Here is a 19,004-nt window from a genome sequence, read left to right as displayed (position 1 = left end):
GCAAGTCAAAGGCAGTGACTAATATCACATTATGAAAAGGATAACATGCAGTAATATATCACTCCCATATTGCTATCTTAATAAGAATTAATAGATCTTAACACAAAGCATTCTTTACACATATATTGAAATTATATTTGGAGTCCACAATCAGAACCACTAAAACAATCATTTCTTTTCTTTTTTAATGTCACAGGTAAAAGCTTACTGACAGAAATTAAAACACTTAGTTTAGCTTGGCCATATTTAAAATTAGTGAAAGAATTCCCAAACAAAATGAGCATCAGTTCAGAGAGATGTAGCAGCACCTGGTGATGGCAAGAGTCTTCTCAATAGAAAAAAACCCAGAACCGGGATATGAACAACTTTTAAAAGAATGACATTCATGTAAGCAAGTGGCGGAGGGTAGGGTGCATCACTCAACAGTGATCACTGGGGAGGAAGCCCCACTGAGGACTGCTGCTTGTGAAGTGTTTAATCAGAGAAGCCGATTATGCCAGGACTCTGCATAGCCAATAAATACCTTGTTTTTATTAGGAATGATGAGAGGAATAGAAAACAAAGCTTTGGGCCACTTTCAAGTCACAATGCAAGAGTTACAAGAAAGGGATTTCTCATTTTGCTGTAATGTTTAAATTAATCACATTTCTGGAAGAAAAGATTATGGCAGCTGGGTTCAAGAGTGAAGTTCAAAGTGAAAACAGCCCATAGGACTTCCATCTATCTAATGGAAATGTGGATAAGAGAGCAATACATACATACAGAACAGTTCGTTAGTATTTGTTATCATGTCTTCCTTATCTTCTATAAGAGAGCTGAATGGGACTTCTTACTGATGTTTGAGCACTATCCAATGGTAAGATTAGAACTATGTTCCATGTGATCCCAAGATATGAATCAAAGTCCCTTTAACAGTATAGAGGTTAGTATGAAAAATTGAAATACATCTCCCTCTCATATATTGTAATGTAAGATGCATGCAACTGTGACGTGATTAAATAAAAGATGGTATAATACGCTTATTGTGGAGGACAGAGAAAGATGGCAAAAACAGTAGCGGTGCAGCAAGTGAACTAGCCGCCCAAAATAATAATCTCTGTGAAAACAAGGGTGGGGATGAAAGAGGTGCAGCATGTTCTGGTAATAATTTAAAGTGTGTTCTGCTGATTCTCTGGCAAGCTGCACCTAGTGTGTTACAGAAGTCCTCCTACCTCATAGTTCAGATCCTGCACATGGGAAGTGGTCGGGACCCTAGTTACCACTTTCATGCAAGACAGCGAAAATGAATGACACTCTCCCCCAGCCACCCCCTCCCCATAAGCGAAGCAATTAGTGAAACAGTAATAATGTTTCCCCTCATCAGGACATTAAAAATAATAGCCACACAAATACACCATGTCTTAGCGTGTTTGACAAACTATGACAAATGGCTAAGAGGTTACTTGTAGAAATGATTCTGATAATTTCTGGAGAGACATTTTTTATGAAATATCTTTAAAATCATCAAATGTACATGAATGAAAATGTCACTACATCTTACCAATCTGAATGCAATATTATATAGCATGCAGAAAGTTATGTTCTCTGCTTGATATGGCTATATTAAAAGAAAGTCTCTTAAAACTCAACAGCCCTGAATGCTGCTTATTTTGGAGATTTGCAATGATCTGTACAGCATCTGAGGAGAACCACCCATGTGTTTCTTAGAAACAAACAAACAAAAACCAAGAACTGCTTTCATGCTGAACTGCAGCAGATTCCTCAGTGTACTGAACCTGAATTCTGGAATCTAACAGCTGCAGAATTTTCTAAAGACTGTATGACAGAAAAAGAGAGATTAACTGTGATTCCAGAGATGTAAATGCAGCCCAAACAGAAACAAACATCTGACATTATTGCTATTATGACATTTTCTTTTCGACTGCTCCCCTTAGTGGTCAGAGGTGCTGCATGCTTGGAACGCCATCCTAATTCATGTCATTTGGGCCTTTCAGGCTGGAGACTCTCGGTCAGACACTTGAGCTGCTCTTCCCCAAGCTTGATTTTGTCCTCTAGCTCTCGCTGCTCAATGATGAGGGCCGATTTCATTTTGACAAAGTGCTCATAATCTGCAAGGTTTTCATCACTCAGGTAGCTGGCCAAAATGTCAAAGACAATGCGTTCCCTTCGGTCCAGGTTCTCCTTCAGCTCCTTCGCATCTTCGTGCTGCCGTGTGAGTAGCTTCTGTTTCTCCACCAGGACTCGCTTGAGGGGAAGAAACCAAGACCATTAGTTCTGACAGGCAAGGCTACCTCTTAAGAGAAATTTTAATGTTTACATGAAAGTCAGCCTTCTCTCAAATGTGCACCCAGCAATCTGTTTGTTTCCTTTCCTTTATCCCTTAGAAGCTCCTTGGTCCATTGACCTTGAGCAGCATAGCTTTAAATCTAATGTGTGAGGGATGTAAGGACTGAGATAAATTTTGCCACTGCCAATGTAGCCTTGGGATCCCTATCACTTAATTAAAAAAGGCATTATATCAGACACAGAGGCATTGGATGTATGTATTAAAAGAGGAGAGAGAGATATCTTAGGTCCTCACAGAAATGACATTCCAAGAGCACATGAGCTAATGAGTCGATGAAGCCAGAAGAGCACAGACAAGTCCTTTCCGAGTATGGTAAATTCAAAATTCTGTCTTGCTTAACCATAGAAGGGTATATGTTTGTTTACCAAAGTTTTCTCCCCCTCCACAGTTTCCAAAGCCATGCTGTAAACCCCCCACCCAAAAGCTCCACTGCATACACACATTCCCTTATGGTTCCATCGGGGGATTCAGATCACAACTATTAATTAGACTTGATTAAGTAAACTATACTCAGTTTTAGCCTCAGTGAGCTAAAAGATAAATAATGACAGCGAAGAAAAAGCAGGAAGGGTAACAACGAACACTACCTCTCCCTCACCCTCCCCTAAAAAAAACATGGACAGAGAAAGGATGGGAAAAGGAAGGCCAGTGGATCAAACCATCCTTAAGAGAAATCCAACACGAGAAGGGGCAAGGGGACAAGTTAAGAACTCTACGGAAATGTAAGCATTTTCTAAAAAACAGACACTCTCACTGTTACACTAAAATGAATGGGCTCGGACTGGATTACACTGCAAGTCACATAGCCATTTAGCCTTCATTGTTTACAAGAAACAGTGCAGAAAAAATGTTAGAAAATCCAAGAGCACCTCAAGCAAAGACAGCAGCTTCCAGAGTCTCACGGTACTCATAATGCTGATGAAACATTAAGTCTAGGCATGATTTGTGTGTGAGCTATTCAAAAATTAGGGACCCACTGCCTGCTAGTTTTATCCCAGGGGTCTGCAACAATAACCAGTATGTGATGGGAGTAGCAGGCAAAGATTTTTATGGGACAATGGTTTCTTACACATGCTTTAAAGCAGGGGTGTCAAACATAAGGTCAGGGGCTGGATCCGGCCCCTTGAGAGCTGTTATCAGGACCGCAAGTCAGCTGAGGCAGCCACCCCCGCCAGTCCCAATCTGGACTGGCAAGGCATGGCCCAACCAAGTGTCATCCGGCCCTCGTAACAAATGAGTTCAACAACCCTGCTTTAAAGAAACAGAAATTACAAGTAGTTGACCTGCAAGTTGAGCTGTATCTCATTTTCCTCTCCCCCCCCAGTATTTCCTTTTTCCTTTCCCTGAAAGCCCCCACAGCCCCTCTCCTTCCCTTGCTTCCTTTTCTCCTTCCCACCCACCCCCAGCCAACCTATATTTATTTGCCCCCCCCATCTTCATCTTTAAAAGAAGCTTCCCTCCCCTTCCTTCCCTCTCCAGCAGCCTCTCTCCAGCAAAAGTCTGGCCCAGTTGTACGTGGGCAGCCTCTGGGATGGGCTGAGTTGCACAGTGGGAAATCTGCAAGGACTTTTAGGAGCACCTCAGTTTTTTCTGTATCCTCCTCCTCACACTGGCCTGCTGGTAGCCCCCATATCATTACCTTTCTCTGCTTCCTTATCTCCTTCCAACCCACTAACCAACCTAACTTTTATCTGCCCCCCCATCTTCAACTACATTTATTATTTACTTCATATACACCCCACCTTTCACCCCCATGGGGAACCAGAGCAGCTTACATAATTCTCCTCTCCTCAATTTCATCTTCACAACAAACCTGTGAGATAGGTTAGCCTAACAGGGTGTGATTGGCCCAAAGTTCCACAGTGAGCCTCCATGGCAGAGTGAGGACTGACTCCATGTTCTCCCTGATCCTAATTTGAAACTAACACTACACCACATTGGCTTTCATGGGGTGACTTCTATTGAGCAGTCAGGCCTGGGTAAGTCACCCAAATTGTGTGGTAGCAACTCACCCAGTGGTTACTGCCGGGCCTGACCCCAAGGAGTCCTTCTTCAAAGGTCAAGATAGCCCTGGAAAGGGTCCTGCCCCTCTCCCCTGCCTTTTACTGACAGAAACCAAGGCTTGAAGGCTGGCAGTACTGTCATGGTTGCCTAGCAATGGCCAATGAGAGCATTTGTTTCTTAAAGCTACAGGAACAGCTTCTATCATTTTGGAGGGAGTTAAACCCCCAATGTATTCTTTTAAGATTTCAGATTTTTCTGTAAACAGGGTTTTTTATTTCAAGCTCATCTGACCAAAGATCTTGAGCGCAACATACATAAGGGGTTTTTCCCCTCAGGTTTGTAGAAAGATGTGTCTTGTCTGTCCTTGCCCCCCATCTCTGGATTTAAGTATCCACATATGCACTGATAGAGGTGAACAGTTGCCAGCAATCCACATAAAAATGTATGCCAGTGCATTAAAATAAACTACCACATAGGGTGCTCTTGTGTACATTTGTTATTCACTGTGAGATCATGAGTGACACTTGCTAATAAAGTCCTTATACCAACCAGCGATTAGTCTGTGGAAGCTTTATGGATTACTAATTAACATGTCAACTATCAGTAATGTAAAGGTGTATATTTTCAGTTATTTTTTTATTTTTTAAATTTATAGCCCGCCCTCATCCCCAGCAAGTCAGGCTCAGGGCGGGTAACAGCGATTAAAAACATAAGATATATAAAATACATAAAATCATCAGCATCATTAAAACCACAATCTTAATAAATCACTTAATGTTGTCGAAGGCTTTCACTTAATGCTGATCGCTTGCTCTGAATTTTGATAGTTTGGCTCTTTAATTGTAAAAGGCTGCTCACCCCTGGTCTGGCTTTTAAGAGGTTCCCTTTATAGTTCTTGAAAACTTTTGATAACTATATTGTCGGTGATAATAAAATGAAAAGGGCATAACCCAAATAGTGGCTTTTCGAAACAGAACTACCATAGCACACTGTCTTACCCGTTCTTCAGGAGAAGCATTTTCATCCAAATTGTTCAAGGCATTTTCTACCCGGGCCAGCCGACCAGAGAGTGACAGCAGGAGGTTGACCACTTTGTCTAAGTCTCCAATGAACATCCGGAACTTGTCAAACTCATTTGATTTGCAGACCTCCTTCACAATTGCCTCCACTTCATCTCCAAGCAGATTGTTCGCTTGAATGTCTTCCAGGAGTGTCTCCCGAGCTTCTCGCAGCACCTGCAACTTTCGACTTATGCTATCTATAAGCTCTTGCTAAATTTACAAAGAAAAAAGGGGGAGGACAAATTATTATCTACAAATGATAGAACCACAACCTCGTCTGCATTTTCAAAATATTCTATAGTTTAGAAAGGAAAAGAGATAAGCATTCAGTCACTCTGAGCTGGGTATATATCCAAATATAAGTGAATATTCCACAAGAAACAGCATGTGGCGTGCCACCCCTGATTGTACAATGTGTGTGTGTGTGTTAAGTGCCGCCAAGTCGCTTCCGACACATGGCGACCCTATGAATGAAAGTCCTCCAAAATGTCCTGTCTTTGACAGCCTTGCTCAGATCTTGCAAATTGAAGGCTGTGGCTTCCTTTATTGAGTCAATCCATCTCTTGTTGGGTCTTCCTCTTTTCCTGCTGCCCTCAACTTTTCCTAGCATTGTACAATACCAGAGTATTGGTAGAATTTCACCCTTCCAAACCCATTGACTTCAATGGACCTAGAAGGGTATAATACTGCTTAAGATGACACTAAGAGGGGAGAGGGGAAATGAGGAAAGGCTGACCAGCCTGGCCTTCTGATGGGCTCTGTGCTAGGTCCAACTGATAGTGTATTTCAATGAAGACCAGAGTGGAATGCACAACAAAAGCAGAAGCTCTAGTATGCCAAGATCTAACACTGTTCTAAGGAAGAGTAAAAGCCAGAACCAGACTGAATGTATTTTCTTGTCAGTAAAGATTGCAATCTGTATTTCTCCTATTTGTGGATAAAATGTGCAGAATGAATGAACTTTTGAGTCTTTCTAAGGTGCCCTTTATATGAATGCAGCTATGCAGAAACAGCTTTTCTGAGAGGCCATCCAACTTAGCTGAATGGGTGGGTGAAGTAGCTCCAAGCCACATGGGGAAAATGGCTTCTACATGACTCCAGCACCACCAAAAAGATCACTCTTTTCACCCTGTCATCTTTGAGCAAAAATGTGCAAATATAGTTGAAACTTGCACCATATCTGCAGGTTACTCTTTAGCAGAAGTTAAAAGGGTGTAAATGCCAGCACGGGTTAGGAAGAGGACCACAGTTTTGTTTGCCAAATTTAGCTTTTGGATCTATGTACCTAAATAAACTTTAGCTTACACAAATCAGTTACTCTAGGAGAAAAATCCCTGAAGTCACTTCTGTGGCTCATTTGCCTATATGTAGAAATGCTGAATCACAGACTGAAGGGATCTGAGATTAGGACAACAAATCCTGGAAGGAAAATCAGGATTCTTCTATTAATTTCTCTAATAATTTATGATCAGGTATCACATGAGCAGAAAGCTGGGCTTAGACTGGAGTAACTCTGCATAGGATTGCACTGTAAAACATATGCAATAAGGGTACGTGGCTGAACCACCATGGTTGGCCCTCTGCATCCTGATTAAACAAACAGACTGAGATCCCCACAGCACCACTTCCAAAATGCTTAGTAAATAAACTTGGTAGTCAAAGACTACATCTCAAAATCCTGGCTAACTGTAGATTAGGTAGGGATTTTACAGAACAAGGTATAAAAGTCACCTTCAATTGACATTGTGCTGGTCTAACAACAGACAGCACTCTAAGTCGTGTCCCATCTTAGCTTTGGGCCAAGAAGAATGGGACTCTTCATTATAGTCTGATGTTTCATTGGTCAAATACTGAAGCCCTACAAAGGTCCTGGTATAACTATGTGTTGCCTACTCACATAGGCATACCTTCTATCACGAGGAATAGGTATTTTCTCCAACTCGCTCCCTCCCTCCATCCCTTACGCTGGCCCCGCTCCTGCTGGTGCGCAGTTGCGGGCCCCATCAGGGTGAGGGAGGATGGCTGCACTGGGAGAGTGGCACAGCCAAAGGTGCAGAGAGCTCAGTGCAGGCTTTTGGTATCCCCCGCCCCCAAGATCCAGCACAACCACTCAGTCATCTGTATTGTTGTGCTTGGCCTGTATATTCTCCCCTCTTGCATGTGCCAGTATGCCCACATGCTTGCACATAGTGCTGTGCCAATGCTGGCTTGGCCATATTTATGTGCAGCCAGCCTGGCGGTGAAAAAGAGAAAATGTGAAGGCAGGCTTACCTTTTTCTCAGACAAATCATGGTCTAGCTCGTCCTCGGAATCCTCTTCGCTTTGCTGCTGCTGTTGCTGCTGCTGCTGCATGTCCTTCATTTTGATCAGGAGTTCTGCTTTGGGTGCAGACGTGCTATAGTAAGTGGAATTGGTTGTCAGGGGGATGGCCAAAGGCAGAGGCTGCTCCTCTTTCCTAAGAGAAAATTTCAGAGTAAACACACCCATGTTTGATTACATTTGTGTACATGACAATAGTTAATACAATTTGTAACATGTCTGCAGTAGTTCTGAAATACTGTTTGCAGCCAGTAAATTGTAGGGTTAGGAGAGACATGCTCAACTATAGAGACTTTGCCAGCCCTGATGTCTTGAACGAAATAGCTATGCCACTCAGAACCTAGCAGTAGAGATGGGCAATTAAAAGACTCTATCCAAACACCCGTTTGAAAGTGCAGGTTTTGCCTCTTAATTGTTATTCTCTATATGTATGTTGATCACCACATGTACGTCTTGATTATACAGGTACCAGTCAAAAGGCAATGCTTAGGCTTTGGGGGGGGGGGCTTTCATCGGCTCTGACTACGTAATCCCATAAACATACCTTTGAGTGAAAAATACAGTTGTTTGGGTTTCTTCGTGTTTTAGTGCTAGTGCTTGTCAGCTCTTATTACTGAAGTCAGCCTTCTCTTAGCTTCAGGAAAAGCCATTGAACATTGAAATGTTAAGAAACGACAGGGAGGACATATAATAAAAGCAAAAGTACTAGCAATTATTTGACCATTAAGCATGACTGTGGTATTAGCTAATTTAAAGAGGTATAAAACTGGTAGCTGCCTATTGAGATGAGGTAATTTTTTTCTGCTTTTTACTAAAAGGTAAGTGTTTAAAACATATAAGGTTACTCATATAACTGCTATACCACTAGCACACTAACTGCTATGTCATGCTAACAGGCTGCACCATTATTGATATATAATTTTTATACATATACCTCCATGAGGAAAGGGTAGCACTCTTAAGGGGTGGGTATACTGTTCAACGTATGTCACAATAATGAATGAGCTCCAAGACTTCACTATCTCTAGACACACAGGTACCCAATCCTTTGTACATACAACCTGTGTGTGTGTGTGTGTGTGTTTGTAAAGTGCCTTCAAGTCGCAGCTGACTTATGGTGACCCCTTTTGGGGTTTTCATGGCAAGAGACTAACAGAGGTGGTTTGCCAGTGCCTTCCTCTGCACAGCAACCCTGGTATTCCTTGGTGGTCTCCCATCCAAATACTAACCAGGGCTGACCCTGTTTAGCTTCTGAGATCTGACGAGATCAGGCTAGCCTGGGCCATCCAGGTCAGGGCACATACAACCTAGGTAATTACAAATGAAATGGCTCAATTGCTTGTGTGCAGCAATCAATATGCTTTTAGACCATGTTATGAGTTAAAACAATATTCCAAAGCAAAATCCATGTAGCTTTGAACTATGTGTGGTTTTGTTTTCTGTTCTGTATATGTTCTCTACTATGCAATTTATAGTTAAACCAAATCACTTCTTTCTCTGCCTCCATGTACTACTAACTTAGAGAACTTAAAGTTAAAGAGTCTTGCCTTCTCTGAGATAACTTGCACATATTTTCCATGGCAATAACTTTGCATATGATCAAAGTCTCTGACATGGTTGACTATTACTCCTCATTTATATGTGTGTGTTCTGGCCTTTATAAAATAAGACAAAATTAATAGAAGCCAGGCTCCTAGTAGCCATCATAGTTAAACGGAACATCCATGTTCGGGAAGAGATATTTCTCAGTACCAGATGCTGGGCAAAGAGCCCTTCATGCTTTTGCTTAAGCTTTCTGGAGACATTTAGCTAGACAATGTTAGAAATATTATGTTGGACAGGATTGGCAACCTATCTGTATGTTCTGGTTTGTGCTTTAATTACAAGATTCTTTCAGCAGAAAAAGTTGAACATAAACAGATTTATGCATGAATAAGACAACATAAAAGGCATTACTACTGGTTTGCAGGAATGGAATCTCTACTTACTTGTCGTCTGTGGCTTTTGGTGAAGGAACTTTTAAAAGAAGCTTCCTGCGTTGCTGCGCTTCTTCCAAGAGATGTTCATCTTTTGGAAATATTCCCACCATCAGGTCCATTGTTGTTCTGATTTTCACATTAGGGTCTAAAATATCTGCTAATGATTTATCCTTGCCCACAATCTCTCTGGCTAACTCCTCTGACTTCCAATCATCAATTGTCTTTTCTTTGGCCCTCACATAGCTAACTGTATGGGCAGGAATATCACTGTCCTTCAGGTTGGTTCCAAGCGCTTCAGCAGGCTGCAAATAAGGCAATCTGGTTTTTTTCTCAGGCTCTGACTCCACACCTTGCCTTGTATAAGCACAGAAACGTGAGTAGGACTGTTCAGAAGTGCTGAGTGTCTTAATCTGATCTTTCTCCAACCCACTTGGCAAAGCAGGAGGCTCTATTGCGCTTGTGAGATTCTGCCTGCTTTCCTTCTCTGCGTGGCTCTCAGAATGTACAATCTTGATGGGAACCATTTTTACCATTGTGTTGTTATCCATCACTCTTTCGATTCTTGGAAAAAGAAAGCAACAATTAGTGCATAAGAGTGCATGAAATGTGCCAGCAAATTAGAATCCTGGTTTATGGGGGGGGGGGGGGAAGCAACTAAATGTGCCCAGGTCCCCACATTTAGACATCACAGCAAATGAGAATTAGAATGAAGTCTCGCCAAAGCTGGAAACTCTCACTCATAGTCTGCATGTCAGATAAGGATAGATGAAAGTGGGGGGGGGGGGGGGAGAGAGGCGTTACAATAAACTGCATGTGTGCCAGTTACAAACAGAGGTATCAACCACATTTTGTTCAAAGGGGCTTATAATTAAATAAGCACTCAAGGCCTTAGTAAGATTACTGTTGCCAAGAAGTTTTCAATGGAGAAAAATTATTTTAAAAGTAACCTATGTTTTCACTGCTGTTCAAAATAAGGAGAAAGTATACACAAAAAGAAGCGAAAAGGTTCATCCATAATATCTATACAGAAGGGAAAAAAGTTTTGTGTGTTTTTGTTGAGGTTTAATGAATTTGCCTTACACTCATAGAAGAGTATTCAAGAAGCCAAAGCTCTGCTACCACATGTTTCTAAGATTAGCAACCACTAAACAAAAGTAAAAAAGGAAGTATACTCCAGGGTTGCCAGACCCCTGCTGGGGGCAGAGGATCCCCTGCTTTGGGGGCCATCCCCTGGCACCATCCAGCTGGCCGGAGGGGGTCTTACTGGGCTTAAAATGAAGCCTAGACCTTGATATCGCTGGCACAATGATGTCACTTCCAGAAGTGACATCATCACGTTGGCAATGTCAAGGGAGACACTCTGGTATTTGGGCAAAACTCTATGGTAAAAACAGTATATAAGAAAGTATTTTTTATCCTAACTTGGATCCCTCTATACTTATGTATAATGACCTTAATTTGACACGTTGTTACCTGTTCATGTAACTGTTTTTAGAACTCTTCAGACAATGCTTGGATTTTTTTAAATCATTTTGAAAAATTGTCATCAACAAATGTGGCTAACTGGACTACTCACCCTCAAAGCCAGATGATTTTGGAATTAAATTAAATAGCACTCTAATCCCAGTACTTATCTGTGGGATGTTCCACTGCTTACCTCCTTCCACTGTAAAAAAAAAACCTCTTCATTTATTCCTACCCTCTACTTCCTTTTTTTTTGACTAGTTACTGATTTGTATCATAACCCATCCATGACCATTAAGTTGGTGAGGACTTTGTCAGCACCTTTTTGTTATATATCTATAAAACAACTGAGGAAATTATACTGAAAGCCGCCCTTCTCAATTTGATAAAAAGAACTAAGTTGATTGGGGAAAAAAAAGATTAACAGAGCAATCCTCAGGGGGGTTAGTTGGGGTGGGGACGGTGTAGCTGTGCCATTTCCTGGGTGGCTTACTGCCTCAGCACAGCAAGCTGAAAAAGCAATTTTCTGAAAACCCTGTTAAACTGCTCCATTCAGTTTCATGGGGCTACGCCACCCTTTCTGCAGGTGCAAGTTCGCGTCGGTAAAAGGGGGCATTCCTGGGGCGAAAGGGATCAGGGAGCTAAAGTCAGCCCTGCCCCTGAGAACTCCCCCTTTGGCATTGGCATGAGCTACTGTCGCAGCTGCACCAGCACACATGCGTGGTGCTGCTGCAGAGCTCCCTGGCGTGAGTGGCCTTGCATCGGCGTTAGTGCTAATTTAGCCAGTGCAAGTGGCACTAACGCCAGCGCAAGGGTCATGCCGGCTCCAAACCCCTTTCAGTCCCCCCCCCTCTTTTCAGGATTGTTCTGCCTGTTGTTCAGAGTTTACAGTTAGATGAATGATGTACTTATGGAATGAGAAGGCTCAATAGAACTTCCAAGTAGAATTCCAGTGTTCAGTTTTTGTTCCCCTTCATGCAAAAGCTAATTTTATACTGTTGCTATTTAATAAATTGCCCTGACCTGGATGGCCCAGGCTAGCCTGATCTCGTCAGATCTCAGAAGCTAAGCAGGGTCAGCCCTGGTTAGTATTTGGATGGGAGACCACCAAGGAAGACCAGGGTTGCTGTGCAGAGGAAGCCACTGGCAAACCACCTCTGTTAGTCTCTTGCCATGAAAACCCCAAAAAGGGGTCGCCATAAGTCGGCTGCGACTTGATGGCACTTTACACACACACACACACACATTTAATAAATTACAAGAAAAAATAAGCAAAAGGTTCTATGGAGTAATAGAATTGGCTGCAACCATCAGTGGTACTGAGTCCATATTGTAGCAGAGTAAGAAAATTATACCAGCCTATGAAATGTGCCACATCACTTCTAAATCACACTGGAAAATATTAGACAGACTGGGGGTAAGGGCAAATAATTAATCTAGCTTTAAACATATAAAGGCCTGGGGGAGCAGAACGGAAAAAATGGGGAAAACCTTTTTCTGGAGGCTTTTTGAGGACCTTTTGCTCCAAGTTTTCCAGTGGAAAAACTTGTTTTAAAAAGTCTTTCATTCATTCCAACTGTATAGCATAAAGCAATCTGAGGGAAAATTGAAAGAAATAAGAAATTTGGGGGAACACTGGGGGGAAAAAACTCCTATGATTTTTTGTTTGCTTTTGGAATTAGTGAAATGAAAGGTAAATGTGCAGTTTAATGTGCAGTATAAATGTTTTTAAGTAAGCCGGTCTACAACATTAGATAATGATGATTTCTCTGTATACTGTAGACATATACAACATTTTCAAGAATACATTTATGTTTAAATGTCAATAGCATTGGCAACAATTAATATGCTATAAGGTGTTTAATGATAATAAATTATTAAAGAGTTCAAAATTTTCAATGTTATAAAGTTTAACTTGATAACCAAAGATGCTGGTAGTCCTATGTATTGTGACCGATTGAGAGTGTTTCTGTCTAAATAATATATTTTCTTCTTTTTACTACAGAACTTGTTTTCTGCCTTCAATTTTTTCCCCCCTGCCTTCTCAGATGGCAAAAATTAAGATCCCTGTACTATGCTAGCATAAGGTGAAGCAGTTCGCAACTCTTTCTCAACTATAAGTATATTTGCAATTTTCTAATAGAAAATGAAGACATTTATACTTTTAATTTCCAAAAAATATGCCAAATAACACAACCTAATATGCTAATATGATGCATTTTAACTTGTTAAATCAGTAAAAGAAGTTTTGGTTTGATAGGAAGGTAAGTATTGCATATATTTAAATTTTCCCAATTTTTCCCTCTCCTGTGGCTTCAACATTTCCAGAAATGTTACATCTCTACTTCATATAGACAAATGTTAGTAATTTGAATGATGCCACAGTACCTTGTGGGATTCTCATCTTGGACAGCTACGGGAGGTTTGTCAGTTAACTTCTGTGGAGCAAATTGTGGTGAAGGGGACCTTGATGTTTCCATTCCAGGTTTTTGTAGGTAGCGGTATGTCGAAGACAGCAGCACAGGTTCAGATTTGAGATGTGTTTTTTCATCTAAGTGCTGACAAACATTCTCTATGGATACCAGCTGTGGAACCTCTGGCAGCTCAGTGCTTGCTAATTTTCCAGAAACCTTTGCAGTGTGAGAAGGAGAGAAGTGACTGGCAGACACACTGGAAGAAACAGGAGATACCGACTGAACTGGCCAACTGGTCGTTGTCAGTAAAGACTCTGAGGATGCAGCAACTGATGCAGAAGAATTGTCCTGCCATCTGTGTTTATTATCTCGTTTGGGTGGCGGAGGCCTCTGAGATACAGGACCATGCTTCTTATTCAGATGCCCCAGCTCTGCTTGCTGGCTTTCTTCTCCTTTGACTTGTGACTGACAGAGGTGTTTTTCATCTGTTACTTGTAGCTCAGAAACAAGTGGAGGCAGCACACTGTAATCTTTGTTTTTTTCATTCACATTTTCCTGTGAATACCTGTAATCACTGGGCAATGTCCCAGATCTACTTCGGCTCCCTTGAGGTAAAACAGAAGTCTGCCCTGTGTGCGGGGGCCTGATTGATGCCTTCCACTTAATCCCTACACCATAATCTGGTTGAGATGCTGTTCCTCCAGAAGGGCCTTCTGGATATCCTGCATCAACTGGCCTAGGAAAAGAAGGAAAATCACAGTATCATTAGGAAACGCTATCCCCGATTATATTATTCATCAAACTACGGTGGTCAGCATGAAGTACTTACACGATAGAAACAAGAAATATGCCTTGTATTTCTCAATTTGGATGAATCAAAACAGCATCAGGGTAGATTAAGATTATACAGTGCTATGTATTGTGACATTACCTTAAGCAAGGCTCCATACACAAATAAAAAACAGAACTGGCCTGTATCCTCCCACTCCAGCCTAAGGAACCTTCCTCCAACTTAAGTGGTTCTTCCATAGGAGGAAGAGCTACTTAAACTGGATGAAGGTTCCATAGGTTTAAGGAATTTCCTGCAGCCTCAGGTAGGAGGATACCACCCACTGCCTCTTGTGTGCAAATTAAGAGTGGATTGCTTGAATGAAATTCTTTACAAACTATGACGCTATAGAATATAATCAAACTATGCACAGATAATTCAAACAAATTATCCCCTTTGTCTTTCCTTAAGCACTACATAAGATCACTAAAACCTGTATTTAGGTGACAAGAAATGACTCAATAAAGGAAACCACAACCCTCAGTTTGCAAGACCCGAGCAAGGCTGTTAAGAATAGGACATTTTGGAGGTCATTAATTCATAGGGTTGCCATAAATTGGAAGCAACTTGACAGCACTTGACACACACACAAATACAGATGGCAAGATGAGGTTATATTCTGAGGTACAAGCCCACTACAGAGTAATACCAATACAAAATCTAGATTTCTTGGAGCCAAGAGAAGTGGATAGGATTAGACAAAAAAGATGTTTTGCACAAAAAAGCAAGATATGGAAACATTTTGGGTTGAGGCTGCTTTATCTCTGAACTGAATATGATTGTGGTTAACAGGAGACCAAAGCAGATCCAGAAACTCCAGAGTGTACTCTGGGCTCTAAGGCACACATCAGAGGAGGAAGAGCTATGGGAGCAAGGAAGTGGCCCACTCATGCATAGAACATTTTACTACACTGAAGTGTATGTGAAATCCCCATGGGGCTTGAGCTAGCACTGCAATTACCCTTATTTCTCCCTACTCCCAACTATTTCCTTCAGAAATTCTTACCTAGCGTTTCATGGAAACATGCAGGAAAGAGATCAAACAACTTTCCTATGAAAATCATTCTACTGTGATTTATAAGTAGGGTTAAGGGCACACTTTGTACTTAAAACAAAAATTAAGTACCACACAAATTCTATAGCATGAAAGGTAAATTTGGTGAACTGTATGCATTTTGCAAATTTTTACAGGTACCTGGTTTTGCATAATTTATTCTGGATTTGCTAGTAATAGAGAAGAGCAAGGAACTATTGGCCCAGTGCCACTGGAAAGCACATGCAGTCACACTCTAGCTTCTGAATTTCAGCGGACATTGCCACACATTCAAGAACATTACAACTGTCATGGTAAGAAATCTTAAAAATTAAAGCAGGGACAAGTGTATTATGTCCCCAGTTGGCATTTTGCATTGTCATAAAACTGCACTGGACAGTACAGCCCAACAATGGACCAAACCGTACGCTAAGCAAAACTTTCGTGACTAGTTAAAAAACTAGCTGATTGAAGATTGGGGATGGGTTGCTGGGGGGAGGGAGAGGACCTTTTCCTCTAATCCCTTTTCCATGCTTTATATAGCCCTTTTAAGCTACAGCTAGCTTTTCAGGAACAAAGTACAGGGCAAGTGTCCCAGTGTCAACACAGCACATTTGCATGTCTGTGTGGGCTCTGCCCCTGCACTCAGGAACATTAGAAAAGCAGCATTCCCAATCATGGGGACAGAGCCTGAGCGTGCACAAATACATGAAGGCGTGTAAAGTGGGGGTGGGGCAGCATTCTTGGTACTGCTTGGTACTGTTGTTAGAATCATAGAATCATAGGTCAGATGTATCATAGAGTTGGAAGGGACCACCAGGGTCATCCAGTCCAACCCCCTGCACAATGCAGGAAATTCACAACTACATCCCCCCCATAACCCTAGTGACCACAAGATGGCCAAGATGCCCTCCCTCTCATCATCTGCCTAAGGTCACAGAATCAGCATTGCTGACAGATGGCCATCTAACCTCTTCTTAAAATGCAACATCCCCCTGTACAGGGCTTATGAAAGAAACAGTAGAAAAATTAGACATATTTAAAGACATCTGGATAAGCTGATATGAATTAAACATAGGACATGCAACTGAAGAGAACACATAACTTGACAGAGCAAGAAAGAAACAGGAGTGAGAGAAACACCAAAATGGATTTGCAATTAAGAACACTGAAGGAAAGGATATAGGAACTTAAATATAGTCAACCAAGTAATTGGGAATTTTTCCATCTCTCTTTTAAAAATATTATTATTTAGTATCTATGCTTTTAAAGTATGAAAAAACTCATGCGACAGTTAACATTAAAAAGGGCTCGAGAAGGAAAAAATCCCCACAATACATAGCATGTTCAGATGGTATTTTTGTAAGAAAAGAATTAAAAGCAAGTAGAAGTACCTCTGAGACTCAGAAAGGAGGCAGGTTTGCTCTCTGCTTAGAGGAGGCTGAAGAGAAACTGTGAGCTTAGAAAAGAAGCTGAAATGGAAAAGCAAGAGTAATAGGAATTCTGCTTGATCCTTGATTACCGACAGGGCACACATAATAGATTAGACATTTTCTTAAGCTAGCTTCATTTGAGGAATTAAGCACTAGGGAGAGGATGAAGGCACCTATTTTGAAATTCCCTGTTCTCTGGTCTCTCCTGATGGTTCCCATGCACTCTTTCCTTCCTCTTTCCTTACATTTGCATTTGGGCTGGGTGGCAAAAAAATGCCCCAAATATTTGAAAAATGGCTTTTAGCAAGAAACCTGAATGGAATGACTCATCCCTTCCTTCCTGTGGGAAGGTATCCACAACAATGTCAGGAGCAGAGGACACACAGCTCCTCCTTGTTCCCAAAGCAACTGCAGCGATAAGCCAGCTGCCAGGCTGAGCAGGTTGCCAGCTTTCCAAGAACTTCCCTGTCTGGATCCCTAGTAGTGAATAGCTCCCTGGAGCCGCCTGCGAATGCTGGGAAGGGGAAAATTGGAAGGCTTCTTCCTCCTCCTCCTCCACGATCCTTGATGCTGCTTGGGTGGGTAGGAAGAAGAGAAGCAGAAAAAGGGGAAAGGATATAGGGGTGCCAAGAGAAGATGAATAGGAAATAATGTGGGGGAAATGAGGTGTCCCCCGAAAGTCTTTGCAACTAGGTCTGAGTCCAGCAGTTGGCACTGCACAAAACAGCCAATGTTTTCCCAGGGAAACTGAAGGGGGAGAGAAACTGAAGACAGGGGGCAGATAAAGGTAGTGTCCAGCTTGTATCCATCAATTACCTTAATAATTTTAATCAGCCTTAGAAGGCTTAGGCTGGCTGAAATCAATAGGCTTAAGGATGACACTGTTCATACTCAGACACAGTGCTGGTTCCAGGTTTTGGGAGGCTCTGAGCCAAGTATGCCCAGGGGCCTCCTCCTGCCCACCACCAGACCCCCTCATGCTTACCTTTCCAACCACCCACCTGCACGCCCCCCCACGACTGTGGATCCTTCCCCTGCTCACAAGCCCTCCCACCACATGTACTCACAGCTGTCAGCACCATGTCCTTTCCCCGACAGCACTGGCTGTTGTGCCCAGCTGGTAGAGTTGTAGTGCGTCTGCCATGAAGACTGCCACTCTGCAACACCTGCATGCCCTTGCCCATCAAAGTGGTGAAGCACTTGCAAATGAATGGGCAGGCAAGGGCCCAAGGATATGTGGCAGAGGAGGTGCACGAGTGGGGGGAGGGGTCAGTGATCGTAGGCCCTGGCACCTGCCCCACCTCAGGGTATGCTGGCACCAATCCTTTTACCATGCCTGCTGAAATTAATGTTGTTTTAACTTCAGATTGTGAAGACTGCCAAAATGCAAAGGGCGGTATTCCTCCAGCCTAAGAAGCCTTCCTCTTTTGTTGGAGAAAAAGCCACTTAAATTGAGAGGAAGAACCCTTCAGTTGAAGGAAGGCGTCAAATTTTCCAAGTAGACTGGGAGGACACTTTTTCTTCACGTTGTCTTTCTCAAAAACCTGCCACTAACAATAACAAAACCGAAGGACACTACGTTCTACGGATAACAGCCTGTTGGTGGTCTCAGGCCCTAGGAGTGCACGGCTGACCTCGACAAGAGCCAGGTTTTTTTGGGCCCTGGCTCCAGCCTGGCGGGATGCTCTGCCTAGCAACATCAGGGTCCTGCGGGACCTTAAAGAGTTCTGCAGGGCTAGTAAGACAGAGCTATTCCACCAGCCCTATAATTGAGGGCACCCACGGGAGTCATCAATGATGGCCTCCCTAATCCCCCCTTCTTATAATTATATTAGGGGGGGTTGACTGCCTGCTAGTTATGACGCAGCGGATACTATATTATTTTGTGTGCCATCTGTGGTTTTATTAGTTTATGAGATTGTATTTTTTATTGGTTTAAATGTTTTACATGGGTTTGTGTATATGTGATTTTACTGTTGTTACCTGCCCTGAACCTGGTCCTGGCCGTGGAGGGTGGGCTAGAAATTTAACTAATAAATAAAATATAAATTAATATTTACTAAGACTCTTCTTGAGCAGGATGCTAAACCAATATTTCTTTTGCCCCATTCTGAGTTTAAT

At 42.2% G+C, this 19,004-nt stretch overlaps 1 protein-coding gene across 1 annotated transcript in view; it reads right to left on the bottom strand.

Annotated features, from left to right (window-relative positions):
* Positions 1–1,972: 1,972 nt before the first annotated feature.
* SHROOM2 (shroom family member 2) overlaps positions 1,973–19,004 on the bottom strand; it is a 101,705-nt gene continuing 84,673 nt past the window's right edge. The window contains exons 9-13 of the mRNA XM_056861789.1: positions 13,563–14,324; positions 9,720–10,271; positions 7,684–7,867; positions 5,350–5,622; positions 1,973–2,244 (exon numbers count right to left, since the gene is read on the bottom strand). Of these exons, the coding sequence (XP_056717767.1) occupies positions 1,978–2,244; positions 5,350–5,622; positions 7,684–7,867; positions 9,720–10,271; positions 13,563–14,324 (2,038 nt within the window). The 3' untranslated portion in view covers positions 1,973–1,977. The remainder of the gene's footprint in view (positions 2,245–5,349; positions 5,623–7,683; positions 7,868–9,719; positions 10,272–13,562; positions 14,325–19,004) is intronic.

Source organism: Euleptes europaea, chromosome 16, assembly GCF_029931775.1.
Source record: "Euleptes europaea isolate rEulEur1 chromosome 16, rEulEur1.hap1, whole genome shotgun sequence".
Taxonomy (NCBI): domain Eukaryota; kingdom Metazoa; phylum Chordata; class Lepidosauria; order Squamata; family Sphaerodactylidae; genus Euleptes; species Euleptes europaea.
This window is presented reverse-complemented; position numbering and strand designations above follow the sequence as displayed.